We start from the raw sequence: 19,338 nt of genomic DNA, 5'->3' as shown, positions 1-19,338 counted from the left end.
TGTATATCAAAATTAAAACTTCTTCCGTTTTATTTGTCTATGAAAACTTGCACAATTTTTAAAAACAACTCAGTAAAATAATTTCAGAAACTCAATAAAATACGCTTTTTTCTTTCTTCTAAATTACTTTCAATTAAAACAAAAATTAACTTGTCTGACATTGCAGCAGACAAAAATGCTTGATTAGTTCAAATTTCCAAGTTAAAATGCAATACCAAAAGTAATTTGGTATATGATCAATACTTGGTAGAATAGCTCAGGGTTTCCCGAATTCTAAGCCCCCACCGATCGATTTATATGTGCCCGCCGGTGAACGAGAACGATAAAAAATATTCAAGTTTTCAATAAAATGCTATGTAAAACTATGAGTTCTAACTATAAATTCAACTTAAAAAAGTGGCTTCCGCTGGCAGGTTGGTATTTTAGAGCATGCTCTTAGTGATAAAAAAGTTGAGGTCCTCTGATATAGCAGTATATTTCACTGGATTATCTTATTGTTTTCTTAGTCTAAATCCGCTATGTTGAATATTTTATTTTAAATCTCCCGTCTTCTTCCCAAAAATTCGTTTCTATTACAAAGCTAAGCCTGTTTTGTCTCCGATACGATTAACTTTATTCGTCTTCACGTACATAGTCACTTTTAAAAGACAAAATTCGCTGTTTTTTTCCGTATTTTAAAACTGTTTTGACATATTTCCTAAAATCATAAATACGTTACGAATAGTACAGCTAAAATTCTAACATTAAGAAGCAAAAGTTTAACATTTTTATGCACTAACTGTAATTACTATATCTTAAATTACTATATCTCAAATTTTGGAAATTCAAATAGGATAAATTACAATTGTTTGTTACGTTTTTTATACTACTCAGAGAATTTAAGAGAGCTTAAGAGAGCTTCTAAATTTCTAACATTAAGAAGCAAAAGTTTAACATTTTTATGCACTAACTGTAATTACCATATCTTAAATTACTATATCTCAAATTTTGGAAATTCAAATAGGATAAATTACAATTGTTTGTGACGTTTTTTATACTACTCAGAGAAATTAAGAGAGCTTTTACTCAGAAAAATTAACTTTTAAAATTTACTAGAATCTAAGATGAGACAATTAAAATATTTAAATAATAATGATCATATGTATAATTTTTAAATCAAAAACGTAGTAAAACTGCCTATACCGTAAAGAGAACTGAAGATTTAAAACTCCCTACCGTTTTCTCTTTCTTAAATCTACAGCTTTCATTCATTTATTTGTAACAAACTTTAAGAAAATATCGTGAAAGAACAAGTATAAGATGTAGCAGCATATGGTATTTTATCAACTATCTTCCCATGTTAAATAATGTGAAAGGAATGAAAAAAAAAATGAATTAGGGGCATAAAGCCCATACAATGTCTCTATTGTGAATACATCCACTATTCATCTCTGAAAACTTCTTTGAATATAAGAGACAATCGATATTTCTGACCATTCGATCACAATTTTCTTTTTTTTTTCTTTTTTGTTTATGCAGTAGATATTTTCTTTTCGATAGTTCCAAGGCATTTTGATAACATTTTCTTTTTTTAGATTTTTTTTCCTCAGTTGAGATGAAATTGGCATTACTTAATCTTTCAAGTATTTGAAAGGGGAAAAAAAGAATTATTTTTCTTATTTCAAATCGGTTGTACCATAAATTCTCCGTCTTATGTATCTTAAATTGTTGTTTACTTCATGGAATAATATTTCTTCATGTAAGAAAATCAAGCTTTAATATTTAAGTTCTCAACTATTTTAGTATTCATTTTTGTGGCCTGTTGTACCTAAATAAAGAATAAGATTGACTAGAAAAATGACTAATCTTAACTAAAATAGATCTAATTAGAAATAAAGACTGAAAACTAAGATCTATGTAGTTAATCAATAAATAAGTTACGGATTCCGTAAATATATCAATAAATAAATGAGGTTGTAGTGTAATAAATTTTACCTATTAATTTATGTATATACCTTATTAAAAACCTGTTTTAACTTGAAAAAGTGTTACTTGAAAAAAAAATCTTTAGTCGATGATTTTCAAAGATAACGACCATCTTAAAAGCTCATATACAGGGTGCGTTCTGAAAGTAATGCGCATTTTCTGGGAAAAATAGATTTATTGATCCTATGGGTACAAATGGTTAAAATTCTTCAAAATAGTTCCCTTGTGCATCAATACACTTGCGGAGACGATTCTGCCACGTCTGGAAGGCACCCTGGAACTCCTCGACAGGAATGCCTCTCAGGAACCTTGTAACATGAGCTTGGATGTTCTCCACCGACTCCCAGTGCTTTCCCTTCAGCTCTCTTTTCAGTCGGGGGAGCAAAAAAAAGTCACACGGTGCCAAGTCAGGGCTATAGGGAGGCTGGGGCACCAACTCATCAATTCCAGCAATTCTTCACTGCGCAAAACTCGAACTTCTTTTTGCTCCTCCGTCAACACCTTCGGCACAAGCTTCGCACAGACCTTTCGCATTTGCAAATCCTCCGTCACAATCCCATGTACCACACATTTTGACAAGTTTAGGGTGTTAGCGATTACCTGAATGCTTAACCGACTGTCTGACTTCAAAACTTCACGCACATGCTGGACGTTTTCATCGGGTCGGGCTGTTGTTGGGCGTCCAGAACAAGGCTCGTCGGTGACCTTCTCCCGACCCTCCTTGGAGGCCTTGTGCCACCTTCCACACTGAGATCTCGAAATGCATTCCTTCTTAAAGTCGTCTTGAAGCATGGGATGAGTTTCCGTCACATTCTTCCCAAGTCGCATACAAAACTTTATCGCATACCGCTGTTCCAGCGAACGAACACTCCATCACGACGTGACTCGATCGAAAAAAAGACTGCGCGAAGACACGTCCTACCGCTCCTACTGCTCGGAGCGACCTGAGACCAGGCTTGTTTGATAGGACAAATCTCCCACCACATTTTTTGACCAATCTGAGTGCGCTGCTATCGATTGTCGCGTCACAATAAAATCATGCGCATTACTTTCAGAACGCACCCTGTATATCATAATACATTGAGGAAAAAAATATGCTCAAAATTATCAGAATATGGTAAAATTTACCATGCTCTGGCTCGATGGGAACACCAAAAAACTTGGTGATTTTTACAAAAGCGCCTTGGGAATGGTTTTGGTAAAATTAACAGTAAAATATGGTTTTATAGCATGTGACGAAATTTAGTAATTGTGGTAAAACTGGGTAATTTTGTTATCATACCTGAGGGCATGGCATAAAAACCATTTATTCGCTTGCATTTATTTTTCAGTTTTGTATTTTTCACTAAATGTGTAATAATTAGAACCATAAATTTGAAAACCAGAATTTCTGGTAAACTGCGTTACCATGTCAACTGGAAAAATTACCAAATGAATGTTTTTAATACCGTATATTTTGATTTTATTAACCAGAATTATGGTTTTTGTCATTAAAAATGCCATAACCATACAGTTCTGTAATTTTAGCAGAATTGTTTTCTTCGCGTACAATAGTTAATATCAGCAAGTAAATTTGAAATATTTTTAACTACTGTATTATGATATTTGTGTGTTATGAAGTTGAATTCGTCTTTGATAATAGATAGAAGCTTCAGATGATTATAAATGATCCCCGTAACTATGTAAATCTTAAATGGATAATGCACAAAATATATGCTTATTGAATACAAAAACAGTGCGACAAAATATCGATTATGTAGACATTTTTCATTTTATATAACCATTCTTAATTTGCTCAAATTAAAACATTTGAAACTTATATGCTTTTAAATCAAATCAAAAAGCTTCTCAAATCCTTTAGAAACCACGATAAAATAGCAAACACTTCATCTTCAACAACCTAATGGACTTGGATTAGTCTAATTTAATGTCATGGGAAATATTTGAATTAGTTAAAGCGAAGGGTATTGATAGTCTAATCGCACGAAACAAATTTTATTTAGGATTAAACTAACATTTTACTGATAAAAAATTTTAATCTATTAATTATTCTAAAGAAACAATTGAACGCTTAAACACTCAGATTAAGACTCAATATCTTTAAAATTTATAGCAATCTTTTAATTTAAGCTTTTCCTTAAAGCTTAAATCAGCAATGCTTCTTCTTTAGAAGTTTTGTGTATCTCGTTGAGACTTTAATAGGATTCTTAATACAAAATTAAATTTATGTTTTTGAAGTTTTCTTCATTTAAACAAAAACCCATCCCGTGAAAATTGAAGAAATGTAAAAATATCGTAAAAAGATTTTCAAATTTTTTATTAAATGTCAGTATTCAAATCAGAGCCGAACGTCAAGACAAGTCAAGCGTTAGAAGCCTGCATCAAATGCCACTCATATTTAAAATTTACAATATGAATTTGTAGGTTGGAAATGATATTTTTTCTAGATGTATAGAATTCGTCAATAAAAATGAAGATGTATGTATAAACGTGAAATTGTTTCATTTATGAGTTCATTAGGAGAAAGTAAAACGGTTAGTTCTTGAAAATTCTCAACAAGATTTTGATCTTTTAGTAAATTTATCATATAGCTTTCATTTCTCCACCTAATTTTTTAAAATATTTTTTGGATTTGAGATCGAATTTAACATAAACTGAAAATTTTAAATCTTCAATTGGAATATCTTTCTGTAACGAGAGATACCTATCCTAAATTCTTTCACTAACAAGGGAAGTGTGACTCGCCAATTTTGAAATAAACTAGTGGGATGTATGGCTTATGAGGAATAATTTTAGAGGGCAACATTTGTTTCTGCCCATAGAAGGTCCTGTGAGAGATAAAAAATAATTCAATATGTTGAAAAATCGGTATTTTATTACTTCAATGCAGACTATTAGTTATTGTAATTGTCTCATACTCCAATTAATGTGTAATTAATTGGATAATGAATTAATTTGCTAATTAATAAATAAATTAATTATTAATTAATTATTAGTTAAATATTAATTAATTGATTTGCAATTACATACTCCAATTAATATGGAAAATTTTTTGAAAATTTTTAAAAAAAAATTTGATGTCAATTTTTTTTTTAAATTAACCTAACAGGTTNCAAATTCAAATTGGAACAGCGCACAAGGCAGCTAAAACCAAATTCAAATCATATAAACTAGTAATAATATAAATTTATTCGAAAATAATTTAAATATAACCACTACAATAAATACAACCACTACAAATATTAAATTCCAAATCGCTAGTATACAAGACGTTGACACAGTCAAAAATTAAATCCCCACAAAGCAACTCTCGAAGAGTTCCAAAAATGTCGTCTGGTTTTTCAATTTGCAATCTACTTTATTAGGCTGCACTTTGTTATTGCTTAGGTTAGCCTTCGTTTTATTCTGTCTCTTACAGTGAGCTCTTTTCGATTTCAAAGCCAGTTTCACTCGTTTTGAATTAGATTTTAACAAGCTTTTACAATTTTGACAATTTTTTAATCCATGTGCCATACTTAAATCAATAAACAAACTAGACTATTTTTCGTCCTACGTGGAATTTTTTTTAAATTTTTTAACTTGCTGATACTCTTAGTTTCTCTATAGAATAGAAATCCAGATCAACTTGTTTTTTACTAAGTATTGCTTCACTTTTTCATTTGGATTTGGTCCTTGTCGAATCTTGCCGAATCTTATTGAAAAGTTCCATCTTCCGATCTCATTTCTCAACAATAACAATTCCTTAAAATGCTATTTTTGAAATATATCTTTGAATGGAAGCCTTTTCCTAAACTCTGGTCTTATTCTTTTGGTCATTATTTTTTTGTACTGGTCATTGTTAATTTATAAGGTAATATCAACAAGAATAATCAATCCTACGCCATTCAAAAAACACAAAAAAAAACATTTTCTTTTCCTATAGCTGGAAGAATCAAAACTTAATTCAATTAATATGCTCACTACTGCAGTATTTAGCAATTATAAACAAATGCTTTCATACGAACTACTTACAATTTTATGAAATTCACCTTTTTATAAGAAAAAAACGCAAAATATAAATTAATCCATGTTAAATCAACAATATTAACACTCATTTTACTCTTGCTTTTAACTTGTTGTTTTTAAGGAGAAGTATTTTAAAGTTCATTAAATTTCAGCAGTAAATTTCATTAGCGATCAATAATACTACTTCTTTAAGCCTTTTGAAAAACTAATGAAGTTGAGAAAATATTAATTTAACTAATTAAAAACTCAAAAAGCGTCTCCGTGAAAGCTACTTTAATTAATAACAATATGCGTAAACAGTTTTCCATCATCTAGCTTATTTTCTTATCCCAGAATACGAGCTTTGTTCACCGAAATTAGTGTTTCTTATAATAGCTTTATCCTATAATTTAAATTAACCGAGCTCAATTTTTAATTATGTTTTGCATTAACGCTTCTTTACCTGGAACTATTGCAATTAAAAATAATTTTATAAATTTCAGCTTTTTTGTTAGCATTCGTTATATAACGCATACGGCAATGGCGTTTTTAAAAACTATACTAACTACTATATAGTTTTAATAAGGTGTTGGTTTAAAATATAGTTTTACTTCTTATTCAGTTTAAATTTTATAAATACTTTTACTCCCAATTATTGCAAGCATTTCGTTTATCAATATTATTTGCGTATTTTTTTTTGTTGAAAATATAAAGTTAAGAGAATATATAAAGTGAATAAATCAAAAAACAGAAGCTATTTCTCCCAGTTTAGTTAAGGAAAATCAAAAATATACTTTTTTTGCAATTGTTAAGGAATTTATCCCATTCTGAAACTAGTCGCAAAATTTTATGATCGTAAAAAAAAGAAAAATGGCTGTTGTTTAAACCATTTGCGCAATCATTTCTTGACTTCGTCATCCGTTTAAAATGGTAGTCCTCATTCAACAAAGATGATCTAACCAAAGATGTGGAAGTAATATCGAGAGAGAACTGGATATTATAGTGGGTGGTTTAGAACTTTCCCTTTCCATTTCTGGAGCATTATCTTTGTTAACTTGGTTGTGCCTGGTCAAAAAGTTTACCGATACATTTTGATTGATTGTTTTCTTTAGCTTCGTTAGCGTTTTTAAATGCTACTGAGATCTGGAGTTTTGCTCATAACTCCAGAAAATCTACAAAGATCCCTTTCTATGAATTAAAATCGTAAAGAATGGACTTGTCAGATGCTTGGTTATCATGTCTTTATTATTGCTCGTGTAAGAATTTTCGACACCTAGCAACTATATCTTCTAGCACATCAGCTACTACATTTCAGACTCATTACCATTTTTCTTGATGGTATAGTTAATGTTTAATAACCTTTTTATCGTTTTTTATTGGATGTACATTATATTTGATTGCATAAAGTTAATTAAAACTCAAAATGAAATTTACTGAAATAAAAATTTTCTGAAATGAAAGTCAATTTAATTTCAAAAGCACTTTTGCGATCGTCCTGTGTTCCATTCCTTTTGTGCTATTACTTAATTTTATTGTGTGCTATTATTTAATTCTCAGAGATATTGTTATTTGAAACTCAAATGAAGAATGCATAATTATAATACTTCAATTAAATAAATTTGTATTCAGCGCTTTTGTAAAATTAACTAAGCATTATTAGTGATTTCTATCAGATTTTTGAAGAAGAATAAAATTTTTAAACAGATTTAGGTAAAATAAAGAATTTTAATTGGCTTAATTTTGAAAATTCTAGTTTTAAACAGTCACCGAGTTTCGAGGTCAATAGACAAGAAGCTAATAAATATATAAATTGACACTAATAGCTTCAGTATGGAATAAAGTATAACTAATATAAAATAAAACAACATTTTATACTGTAATGAAGAACCTTAATCGTTCTTAGACATACTATACCAATTTTCAAATAAATTCTACGTTTAGACAATATTGCGGGTTTTTCAGTATAGAACTGAAACTATAGTAGATCTATTTTTTTGGCACACGGAGAAAAATTTTGGTAAAATTACAGTTCTGCATGTCTAAGACATTTCTGGAAATGAAAAAACACTATTCCGGTAATAAAATCAATATATACAGAATTTAAACCATCCATAAGGTATAGATTTCCGTTCACATGGTAACGGTTTACCAGAATTTCTTGTTTTCAAAATTATAAATCGTATTACCTGATATTGAGTAAAATTACGAAACACTAAAAAGTAAATTTAGCCAAATAAATGATTTTTTGCTTTGCTCTAAAGTATCACGGTCACATTACCAAATCGTACCCTATTTACAAAATTTTATTACAAATTATAAAACAATATTTTATTGTTAATTTTGTCAAAATGATGGCCAAAGCGCTTTGGTAAAAATCACCTTGTTTTTTGGTGTTCCCATAGAGCCAGAAACATAGTTTTTACCCTATTCTGGAAGTTTTGACCATACCTTTTTTCTCAAAGTAAAAGGGCAAAACAGTTTTACAAAACATTATCGAAAAGTTTGTGAAAATAAATACATCTATATCAATTCCCTCATTATCAATAGAGACATTTGTAATTTAATTTTTAGTGATCCGTCTCGGTTTTAAAACCTTTTTTCCATTATATTCTTCCCAACGCTAAAATACTTCACCAATGAAAACACTCAAGAATTCGAAATATGCGATCAATATTTCGAACTTTAAAACGCAAAGCGAATTTTACTTTCAACTTTTTCCTAAATAAGTAAAGAGAGCAGCAGGAAAATGTGAAAGTCTGATCTTATAAGCAAAACTTTTCCAGCCCTAATAGGGAGACAAAAAAAGAATAGTAGAAGAAGATAAAACCCTTGCATAAGCATTTGAACCGAGAAGGTGGCATCAGATGAAGAGAAAATATAAATAAATGAATACGTAATAGCTCTTAAAATATGCACTTGGGATACGCAATTCTCAACCATAAAATTGATATTTAAAGAATATAAAACAATATCAATTTATATGAAAAGATATGAGAATATCTTCATTCAATAACAATGCATTTCTTTTCTTTACTCAATTTGACAGTATCCAGATTTTGTTAAGAACTTAGTTATGAATAAATTGCTTATTTAAAAAAAAATTGATTGAAGTGATTTCTTATAATGAAACTCCTCTAGCTTAAAAAAAAAGGGGGGAGAGAATAATTAAGGAGACTTGGTAGGGCATATACCAATAATGCTAAAACTGACCTTTTACGATTTACCTTTTCTCAGCATCTAAACTACATATTGCTTCTATTTTTTTCTCAGAATATTTACATGTATGTGTATACAATCTGATAACTGTTTATAAAAATGTTTGGTAGAAATTCTTTCAAAAAATTTTGAACTGAGAACTTTTAATTTTTAAAAAAATTTTATCACAAATCTTAAATAACTTTTAGCGCTAAATACATACTTTTATCTGAGCATACAACTGACATAATCTCAAATATCAACAAAAAATTTCAAAGCGATATTATAAGTAGTTTCTTAGAAAAGGTACTTCAAAAAAAGTCAGTTTTAGCTTTATTGATATATGCCCTACTGACTTCCCTTAAAGATGATAAAACTCTTTCATATGCAGTAGAACTAAGAGGTGGCATTAGAAGCAGAGAAAATATAACAAAATAAATACGTGAAAGCGCACTAAATAAATAGCATGAAGTGCTAAATACGCAGCACTTACTTGCTTAATAGAACTAAAAATGTGTAATTAATAAACGAAATTCTCAATTGTTAAAGCAATAAAATACAATTAAAATAATTAAAATGCAATTAAATTCAATTAAACTAATTCAAATGCAATTACAATGCAATTAAAATATCAACTGTACATGAATAGACATAAAATTTCATTCACTCATAACAATGCATTATAATATTTATATCATCTATAATTAAAGTTACTAACTACAGTGAAAATTTAAAAAAAAAAAAAAAAAAAAAAAAAAAAAAAAAAAAAAGACTTTAATTTTTTACCTAATTTGACAATTTCTAAAGTTGAAACTCGTGTAAAAATATAAATTACTGCGAGTTTCGCGTTAACACGCGCGTGAGTGAAATAAAATACAAACCTAACTTGTTTACTCAAAACACACTGTTAAAAAACACACTGTTAAATCAGAATGTGATGAAAAGTACCTGCACTCAGGATGCCAGTACTTTTCACCGGAAACTATTACGAAACAAAAATCTGATACACTGCAATTTTTGTTCAATAATATTTATTGTAAAATTACTGATTCACTGTAGTTTAAAAATATTACTGTAAAAATTGCTGTATGAAACTTTAGAGGCCACACTCAGCGTCCCAGTCTTTTTCACCGTAATTTTATCTGTAATTTTTTTTAGTGCAGTTGATTTTTGTATCTGCGAGCTAAATAACTTTCATGCGATTTTGTTAAGACTTTAACAACTTGTACTTTATTTTGTTCTCAATTTTTACTTTTAAATGGATTCTTTTTTGCGTATAAATCACAAATAAATATGAAAGTCTTATGATTATCATTATTAATTTGATGATCTTATTAGAAATCTTTTCTATGCTTAGCTTCAAAAGGGGAACAAAATGGCCAGACTATACGGCGCCACTGAAAAACAAGAACAATCGCACCCCCTCTGCCTTAATGGCCGATAACAACAGCATGAGAATTTGTTAACTCATCACAATATATTATAATATTCATATTATTTATGCATGCCACAATTGAGGTTAACTAGCTGAGGAGATCCAAACTGAAAGAGCTTCTGAACAAAGATATTGCAGATTGCTGTACTCTTTGTTCAGAAATTTTCAAACTCATTGTGAAATTATCAAAAAACTTATTTATTTTTCTTTTGTAATTTGATAGCATCTATGGTATCCATAAATTGAAACACACCTTAAGGAATAAATTATAGCTAGTTTCACATTAACGCGCATGAGGAGGGAATTAAAGATTAATTTTAAATGGTGTTTTTTTTAAGCAGCCTCTTAGATAATTTCTAGCAGACTAAACTTTTATTCAGATAAAAACTTTAAAACGTACATATGGTAATTATAGTTCTCCTTGAGCGACGGTGGCCCAGGCTCGAATCCCAGCTGCAGCTGGCTAACACGAGTTCTACTTCAAACTCACACTGATCCTAGTGCTGACGCAAAATATCCTAAGTGTCAGACGGATCATGTATTAGAATCCCCTTGCCGTCTGGCTAACCGTAGGAGATTTTCGTGGCCTTCCTTTCCATGTAACGCAAATGTAGGCTAGTTCCATCAAAAAGTCCTCCACGAAAACAAATTTCCTCCATTACTTGATCTAAGAGTTCCCTTATCTTCTAGAATGGGTTTAAAATTATAAGGCTGCGAAGTTAAACATTAATAGCGGTAAACTCTACTTGTGCCAAATATTGCTCCATTTGTAAACAGAAATTTTATATTTTTTTTAGAAAATTTAAGCAATTAAATAATAAAGATTGACCGTTACTCTTGAAGCTAGATTTATTTATTTTTAATCGAGAGCAAAGATACTTCAGAATCTGATTTCCAAATTTAATTGTTTTCATGAGATTATGTTTATATATTTATTATAACAAAATTACTTGTACAATTAATGTTGGAAAGTCTTAAATGACAGTGATTTCATTTATTTGAAGCTATGAATACGCAACAAATTAAGGTTTAAGAGATTAGCTCATTAATGTAAACTCTATTTGGACAAAACCACGATAATAGAGGGATTTTTCGGCTTTACGTATCTTTCTGAATGCTCCCGTACGATACGTTTTGAAGAAAACTGCGCATGCGCCAGAGTAGATGAGGTGCCGGATATTAACTTTAAAAAAATTATAATAGTTATCAAGCATGCGCAAACCTCTTGTACGGTATGCCTCACGGTATGTCTCAAAACTCTTGTACGGATGATACGTAAAACTGCGAAGAAATATCTCATGTGGTTTACGATATAGTTTCACAATATAAAAAGAACATTTATATTTGTACACTTCAAATTTGTCTTTGTTTTGATATTTCGATGGGAAAACATTTAATATGTCTTTTTAAACATTAAAGCAATTGCAGCTTTCAAAAAATTTTAGTGCTCTCGAGCTTCTTATTTTTATTTTATTTCTTTAATTACACTGTAAAAATTCCTGATCAAACATCAAATTACGATAAAATATACTGGCACCCTGAGTGCAACATCCGTAAAATTCATTTTTCCTAAATATCTTTTTTACCGTAAAATCTTTCTTACCGTAAAATCTATTTTTACCGTAATTTTTGCAACAATATTTATTTTGTTAGTGTGATTTTATTGTAAATATTACGATTAAAATTACGGTATTCCAGAGTTTTTGTTCCTTAAACTTTTACAACAAAAATAGATTTCACGGTAAAGAGCACTGACGCCCTGAGCGCTGGTACATGACATATGGAAGTGCCGGTGCTTGTTTTGCTGTGAAAAATTGTTTTTATTAACACATTAATTGAATTTTCATGAAAACTTTTTACAAGATTCCTTTATATTTTAAAAGGGACATCAGAATTCAATTTTTCTTCTTCGTTTATGAAACAAAAGTGTTTTCGAACTAAATGTAATACACAGTTGCATGCTATAGAACTTTAGAAAAAACGGAGACAATCTGTAAATCGCGTGATCAAGAATATACATAACCGAGATAAATAAAAGTTTTAAACTCTGTCTTTACACATTGGGTAAACAACTTGGAGAATCAGATTCAGTTGTAGCTCTATAAGAGAAAAAAAAAACAGTTCGCGAATAAATTTCAAAAAGAGTTATTTTAACTCTTATGTTTATAACTTAATATATCAATAGTCAATTTTATAGAGTGAAAAAAGAAACTGTGTTAGCCGTACCGTAACACGCAAAATAAAAGTAGTTCTAATTACGGCAATATCCAAAATTATCTAACATTTTTGATCAGTTATGCTGTATACTGTAAAGTTAAAAATTGGGTAACTTGTATTTTTTACACTTACAATAGATGGTTGTATAACCAATAACTCTTATTATCAATGACATAATTCTCAAAATTTCGATTCAATTCATCAAATTAGATTCAACTCACAAAACGGGAGAGCGTTTATTCTGTAAATCACCATAGACAATCGTGAATCTCGAAATATTGTATAGAAAATCGGTGGAATATCTTTCTCAAAGGTACGCATTTTATAGTGTTGATAAACAGTATCAAAAATCAGAAGAGAATTATATTTCTGGTAATATCTAGAACATGTTCTCGAAGTCATTCTGGTAATTCAAAAATGTAATAAAATCAGCTCTTAGAGCTGTATTTGAAAACTGTTTTAATATTGCTGTTTTATTTTGGAGATATTTATTTACTTTTGTATTATATGAAATTGAATTTGGGAACGTTATGGGAGGAATTTTTGTAAATTGAAAATAGTGCATAAAAGATTGCTAATTAATGTAGGTATGCATTAATTTGCAATTAATGTAATGTTGTCGTTTTTTCCTTATGAAAATGGAGGATGGTTTTCTTATAGTGAATAAATATTTTATTGAATTATTATATGTTGCCCATTCTGGTGCAATGCTTTTTGCCTTATTTCTAACAGTAGCATGGTTCCTAGTTCGTAAAAGTTTTATTCTTTACTGGTAAAAAAGATATTAATATCTAAAAACTTTTTGCAAAGACCGGAGCAAATATTGCAAACAACCCATTTCTCGTCCCCAGTGATGATTCTCTTCAAAAATGGATAAATTTCTTAACATGTGAGAAACAAATTACAGGCGTAAAATGCAACGACACAAATTCCTTCCAAAAGAACAAGAAGAACTCACATGTCGAACTTTGAGAATAAACCTAGGCATTTGAAATGATCATGAACTGTCGAATTTCACAAATTTAATCTCTTAGAGATCTCATCAGTTGCTATTCACCAGTTCACTACACAGCTTCAACTGGCCTTCCAGAACGTAGTGCATCTTCATCAAAATTGCCCAATCGACTTTTTACAAATCAGTTTTGGCACCAGTGGACTAATAATAGGTCTTCTTCACTCAAATCGGATAAATCTTTTTTTGCTTGAACAGCCTTTTTACCTTTTCGAGTGCAAAAAATAAAGTATTCCAAAAATGCTGCTTTTCAATTTTCTACGAGTATATTTAAAAGGACTCCAACCAAAAAACTGCGTAGAATCGATTGAACTTTTTCACAAGTACTCTAGGTTTATCATTTGAGAAAAACGATATCCATATGATTTTCTTTAAGATAATAATGTCGATTTTTTTTTTAGCTCCTGGATTTGGCTCCCGAAGATAGAGATATCAGACGTTCCAGCTATCCCTATGATCTCCACAGTGGATCCATGGCAAAAAGATCAGTCCAAGAACCGGAGCGATCCATTCCATTTCAGAGGGACGCGGAGTAAACTAAGTTAAACCGTCATTATGAACAACTTCATAAATCGTTTCTTAACTTGACAGTCTCTCGTTTAACTTCTTTTCTTTTTTGTCTTCTTAATGTAATCAGTTTGTCATCAGGAAAACTTTAATGTGATTTTTAGTGAATAAAATAAACTATCCGACAATGCCAAAGATACATTAAATGTATTTTTATTGAACATGTGTTTCTTTTTGTAAAGGTATGAAATAAATTGATTTGTTCCTTATGCCTTCGTTTGATTGTAAGAACAGATAGAAAGTAAAATGCAACGATGTCTTTTCATATAGATAATTTTTGCCTTATTCAGTTGAAAATTAGTACGATTGTCAAGTGAACTGGAAAATTAGAACAATCTTTGAGAATAGGGAATAATTTAGAATGTTTAATTAGATGATCAAAAATTAATAAAACTGCAATGTATAATGAGGATTTAAGAAAAGCATAAATGCTAAACATGACATTAACCACGTTTTTCAGATATAAGTGTTTAGTTTAATGGATCTGCGAATAATTGGATATAGTTCGTAAATATTTAATTTTATGTAATAATTGTATTATTTGAAACAGTTTTTGATTGCATCATATTTCGAAAAAATTATTGAATATTCAAGTCTTTAGACAAGTTTATAGCTTAAGATGGGTTTGTATAGTGTAAGGCTCATTCCAGATGAAATCAATCAAATGCCGCTGCTGTCATGTCCCAGATTTTCAAGTTCTTGATGAAAAATGGTTAAAATAACTTTAACTTTAGCTAAAATAACTTGAGAATTTTTGGGCCAAAAATACGATTAGGAGGCCGTTTTGAGATTTGACTCAATTGAAAAAAAATGGCATGACTACAGACGATAGCTCTTATATTAAAATGTCCGTAGTTCTTTTTTTTATTTATAAGCCAATTTTCTTAATTTTGCTGTCATTCGAAAGAAAAAATCAACACTATGCAATTAGGCTATTTAAATGCTAAAACTATTTTTATATATTTTTTTAAAAATTTTTATTGAAATAATTTTCTTAGAAATTCTTTTTTCAAATTTTAACACTCTTTTACTGTGGGGAAATAACTTTCATTACTTCAAATTTTTGTCTTTAAAAAAATAAAAAGTAAATTTTAGTCACAATACTTCAAAAAATTTTTACTGTACATAATAAACAAAGTTTTTCGACCTCAATTTTTGCCTTATAACATTAGAAGTCAGATTTTTCAATGTAAAAAAGCAAGTAGTGGCTTTTTTGCCGTAAGATAACTATAATAATAAGTTGTTTTTAATAAAAAATACTTCAAAAATTTTTAATAGCACGAAGTTTGTTCACCTCAATTTTTTCCCGTCATTTTTAATGTCATTTTTATATATGAAAAAATTAAAGGAGGTGCTTTTTGTTTTTGACCAGTAAGAAAAATAAAAATAAAAAGTGGTTTTTAGGTAAAATTCTTCCAGATTTTTAAAGCACAAAGTTTCTTGACCTTAATATTTTTCTCACAACGTAAATATTATATATTTTAATGTACAAAAATCAAAAAAAAAATTTTTATGATTAAGATAGGGAAACTCTACCATTTTTTTATGCTGAAAATTACATTTAACAACATATGAAGAAATTGAGATCCAGAAAGGTCTTTGTCCTATAAAAAAAAACTTTAAAAAAATTTTGACTACAATTATTTTTTATTCTTTTAAATACAAAAACAAGAAACGACATCTTGACTTTTTTTACTTTGAAAAACACATTTATCATTACAAGAAAAAAATTTAGGTCAAGAAATTTTGTTTCTGAGTTGTAAAAAATTCTAAAGAAGTTGGATAAAAATCACTTTTAATTTATTTGTTTTATTTATTTATTTATTTATTAATTTACTTGTTATTTATTTATTTATTTACTTATTATTTATTTATTTATTTATTGTTTTCTTGACGAACAAAAACAGAAAACACCTACCTAATTTTTTTTATATTGAAACATTTGACATTCAAAATTACGAGAAAAAAAGATTGAGGTCAATAAACTTTGTTTTGGTGATAAAAAAAAACTTTAAATATTTTGACAAAAAACCACTTTTCATTTTTTTAATGGTCCCGCAGTGGACTGATCGTTAAGACACGGTTCCCAGCAGATCACCGAAGTCAAGCATCACTGGCTGCGGTCAGTGTGCGGGTGGGTGACCACTTGGATTAGTCTGCGTAGGATCCGAGGCTGCTCGGTATTGGTCCTCGTTAAACTGTGCTACCGTAAAGTGCTCGACTTCGCGCAGGTCGTCGGGCTACCGAAGCGGGGGTGCCATCCCCTCCGCAGAGGATCAAAATTGTGATGGCGTGTCTTCGGATCATCCTCCGGGATGTTTCCCAGACCGTCGCTAATAGCCCATTGTGCAGCTCTAGTGCGACGTAAATTAACAAAGTAACAAAGTAAGTCATTTTTTTAATGAGCAAAAACAAAAAACCCCCTCTTAATTTCTTTTATATTGAAATATATAACATTTAACATTGCGCGAAAAATAATGAGGTTAATAAACTTTGTGTTTGGGCTGGAAAAAAAATCACTATTTATAAAGGCGAAAAACAAAAAACACTTGATTTTTTTTTTTTTTTTGATGTTGAAAAGTGAAAGTAAAGTTGAAAGAGAAGATTTAACATTATAAGAAAAAAACTATTTATGTGATAAAAATTGCTACTTCCCAGCAAAAAATTTAAAAAAAAAAAAAAAAAAAAAAAAAAAAAAAAAATTCTGGAAAAGAAAAAAAAAAACTTCTTAAAAACTAACTTAAGCTTCAGATAAGTTTATAAAAGCTTGGTCGATTGACTGCTGCTGAATAAAGCTTTTCTACAACAACCCGTCAATCAAAATAGGAGTCACTGATATTAAGGTTCCACAATTTTGAGTGGTAACAATAAAGTCATCGTTGCGCCATCTTTACTTCCTAGACAAGCTACTACCTATCGATCTGAAGTTGGGTGTATTTCAAGCCATCACCAACTGAACTTGTCTCCTTTGCACTGATAGTTGCAAACTACATTAAAATACGCTACAGACCCCAGGCACAATTTCCATTTTTTAGTGCAAATATTTTTAGATAATTAACCAAGAAAGAGAAATTTGTTTTACCCAAACCAAAAGAACCCCAAGATAACCAGACACGTTGAAAATAATAGGTATTGTTAAACTTTTTTTCAAGTTAGCTATTAATAATGACCACATTAAAATAATCTACAAACCCCAGACACAATTTCCATGTTTTAGTGCAAATAATTTTAAATAAGTATCGAAGAAAGAGAAATTCGTTTAACCCAAACCCAAGAAAGCTCAAGAAAGCCACTCTTTGAAAATAACATATGTTTTTAAACTGGTCTGCAATTAAGCTATCTCTAAGAACGGAGATAATATCAATAAGTTCAATGGGTTGCTTAAATAAAAAGAAATAACGGATAATTCATCTAATATTTATTATTTTGCGTAATTTAAAATCTGCTGTAGAAAAATGAAAAATAATTCCATTGTAAATATCCTCTAAATGCGAGTAATTAAGAAGATCTGAATCAATGATATGTTAATTTCAAAGATTAACCATTAATTGTCTTGACTCTCATAGTGTTGGATGCATCAGTCTGCGTTTTCGTAATTTTTAAAAGTACATTTCTCATTTAAATCTTTATTTGAATTGCGTCCTATTATTGTTCTCTGTGTGCTGCTTTTCAAAAAGAATACTAAACGCAAATGTTAATAGCAGTCTGCCGAGAATATATTGTATGAAAAGGAGAATTAAAGTGAAGTATCCTAAAGTAAAATTAATCTGAACTCGAAAATCGTAGCCATTGAGAGACATAAAACTGACAACCTTTAATAAGGCTATTTATTGTTAACGTAAATGATTCCTGAAAATTATGACTTTGATAATTTTTGTTCTGAAAACAATTATTCTACTTATTCTTTAATACCCGAATTAGGGATACGTACATTTTAAAACTACGCTTATATTATTTGCAAATTAAAAAAAATTCAGCAGTAAGTAGAAATTAAATTTCTCAGACGAGTAAAAAATTTGATAAAATAAATGAATTTGTTGCTCTGTTCTGTTCATGTTAGAAAACACCGAAGGATAGTTTAATTGAATTTGGAAATTATTCAACAGCCTCATTTTAAACAAATACGAAGCGGTATGAAATAAAAAAGAAATTATAACCTAGTGGACATTAAAGCCTATAAAACTGTCCCCTTATAAAAAAGCAGTTATTTATTTAATTTTTTAATTTTTCTGTGTTTCATGGTTGATGATAATGTCTCGGTCCTTAATGATGCCTCACTGACATAAAAGTTGCTCTGTTTCCTTCATCCAGCTATATACTTTTCTGTGTAGTGCATTCATAAATGAAATCAACAAAAAAAAAGCTGCGATTTAACGAAGGCATTTTCTTGTAGTGAAAGGCATTCTTCAAAGATTCGAGTAGGATTATCTTAGTAATTATCTAGCAAAAACCCTAATTTAATTTATGAAATTAATCTTGAAAAATAATGTACTTTCTTCGAAATTGTACCTATTTTTAAAAAATAATACGCATTTTTATTGTCAAATTAAGGTTGTCGAAAGGGTGGCTACAGTAGTCTAATCAAGGGAATGTAAAAAAAATTGGATCTCTAAAAAAAAAAAAATTTTTTTTTTAAACTTTATGCGTTATCATATATCTAAAACTAATCAAAAAATTCTTTTATCGATCTTTTTAAAAGCAAAGACAATTTTGCCCAAAATAATTTTTCATAAATACGTTTTTATTTATTTTCATTATCATTTAATTTAACGATTATAAATGCAATTGAAGTACTTCTCTGATAATTAAGAATGCACTTTTTTACTTGAAAATCCGAGCATAAGTAGATTCCTGCTTGGAATATACATATTATTATATACTATTATCTTCAGAACCAATCTTCTTTCTTTCACTATATTCTGAAAAATAGAAAATCATTGTAAAATCTAATAATTGCAGCATG

The 19,338-nt window shown here is 29.4% G+C and overlaps 1 protein-coding gene across 1 annotated transcript in view; it reads left to right on the top strand.

Annotated features, from left to right (window-relative positions):
* LOC139424997 (Proctolin) overlaps positions 1-14,584 on the top strand; it is a 92,678-nt gene extending 78,094 nt beyond the window's left edge. Inside the window, exon 3 of the mRNA XM_071177544.1 lies at positions 14,210-14,584. Within this exon, the coding sequence (XP_071033645.1) occupies positions 14,210-14,344 (135 nt within the window). The 3' untranslated portion in view covers positions 14,345-14,584. The remainder of the gene's footprint in view (positions 1-14,209) is intronic.
* Positions 14,585-19,338: the final 4,754 nt, after the last annotated feature.

This window comes from Parasteatoda tepidariorum, chromosome 2 (assembly GCF_043381705.1).
Source record: "Parasteatoda tepidariorum isolate YZ-2023 chromosome 2, CAS_Ptep_4.0, whole genome shotgun sequence".
In the NCBI taxonomy this organism is placed as follows: Eukaryota; Metazoa; Arthropoda; class Arachnida; order Araneae; family Theridiidae; genus Parasteatoda; species Parasteatoda tepidariorum.
This window is presented reverse-complemented; position numbering and strand designations above follow the sequence as displayed.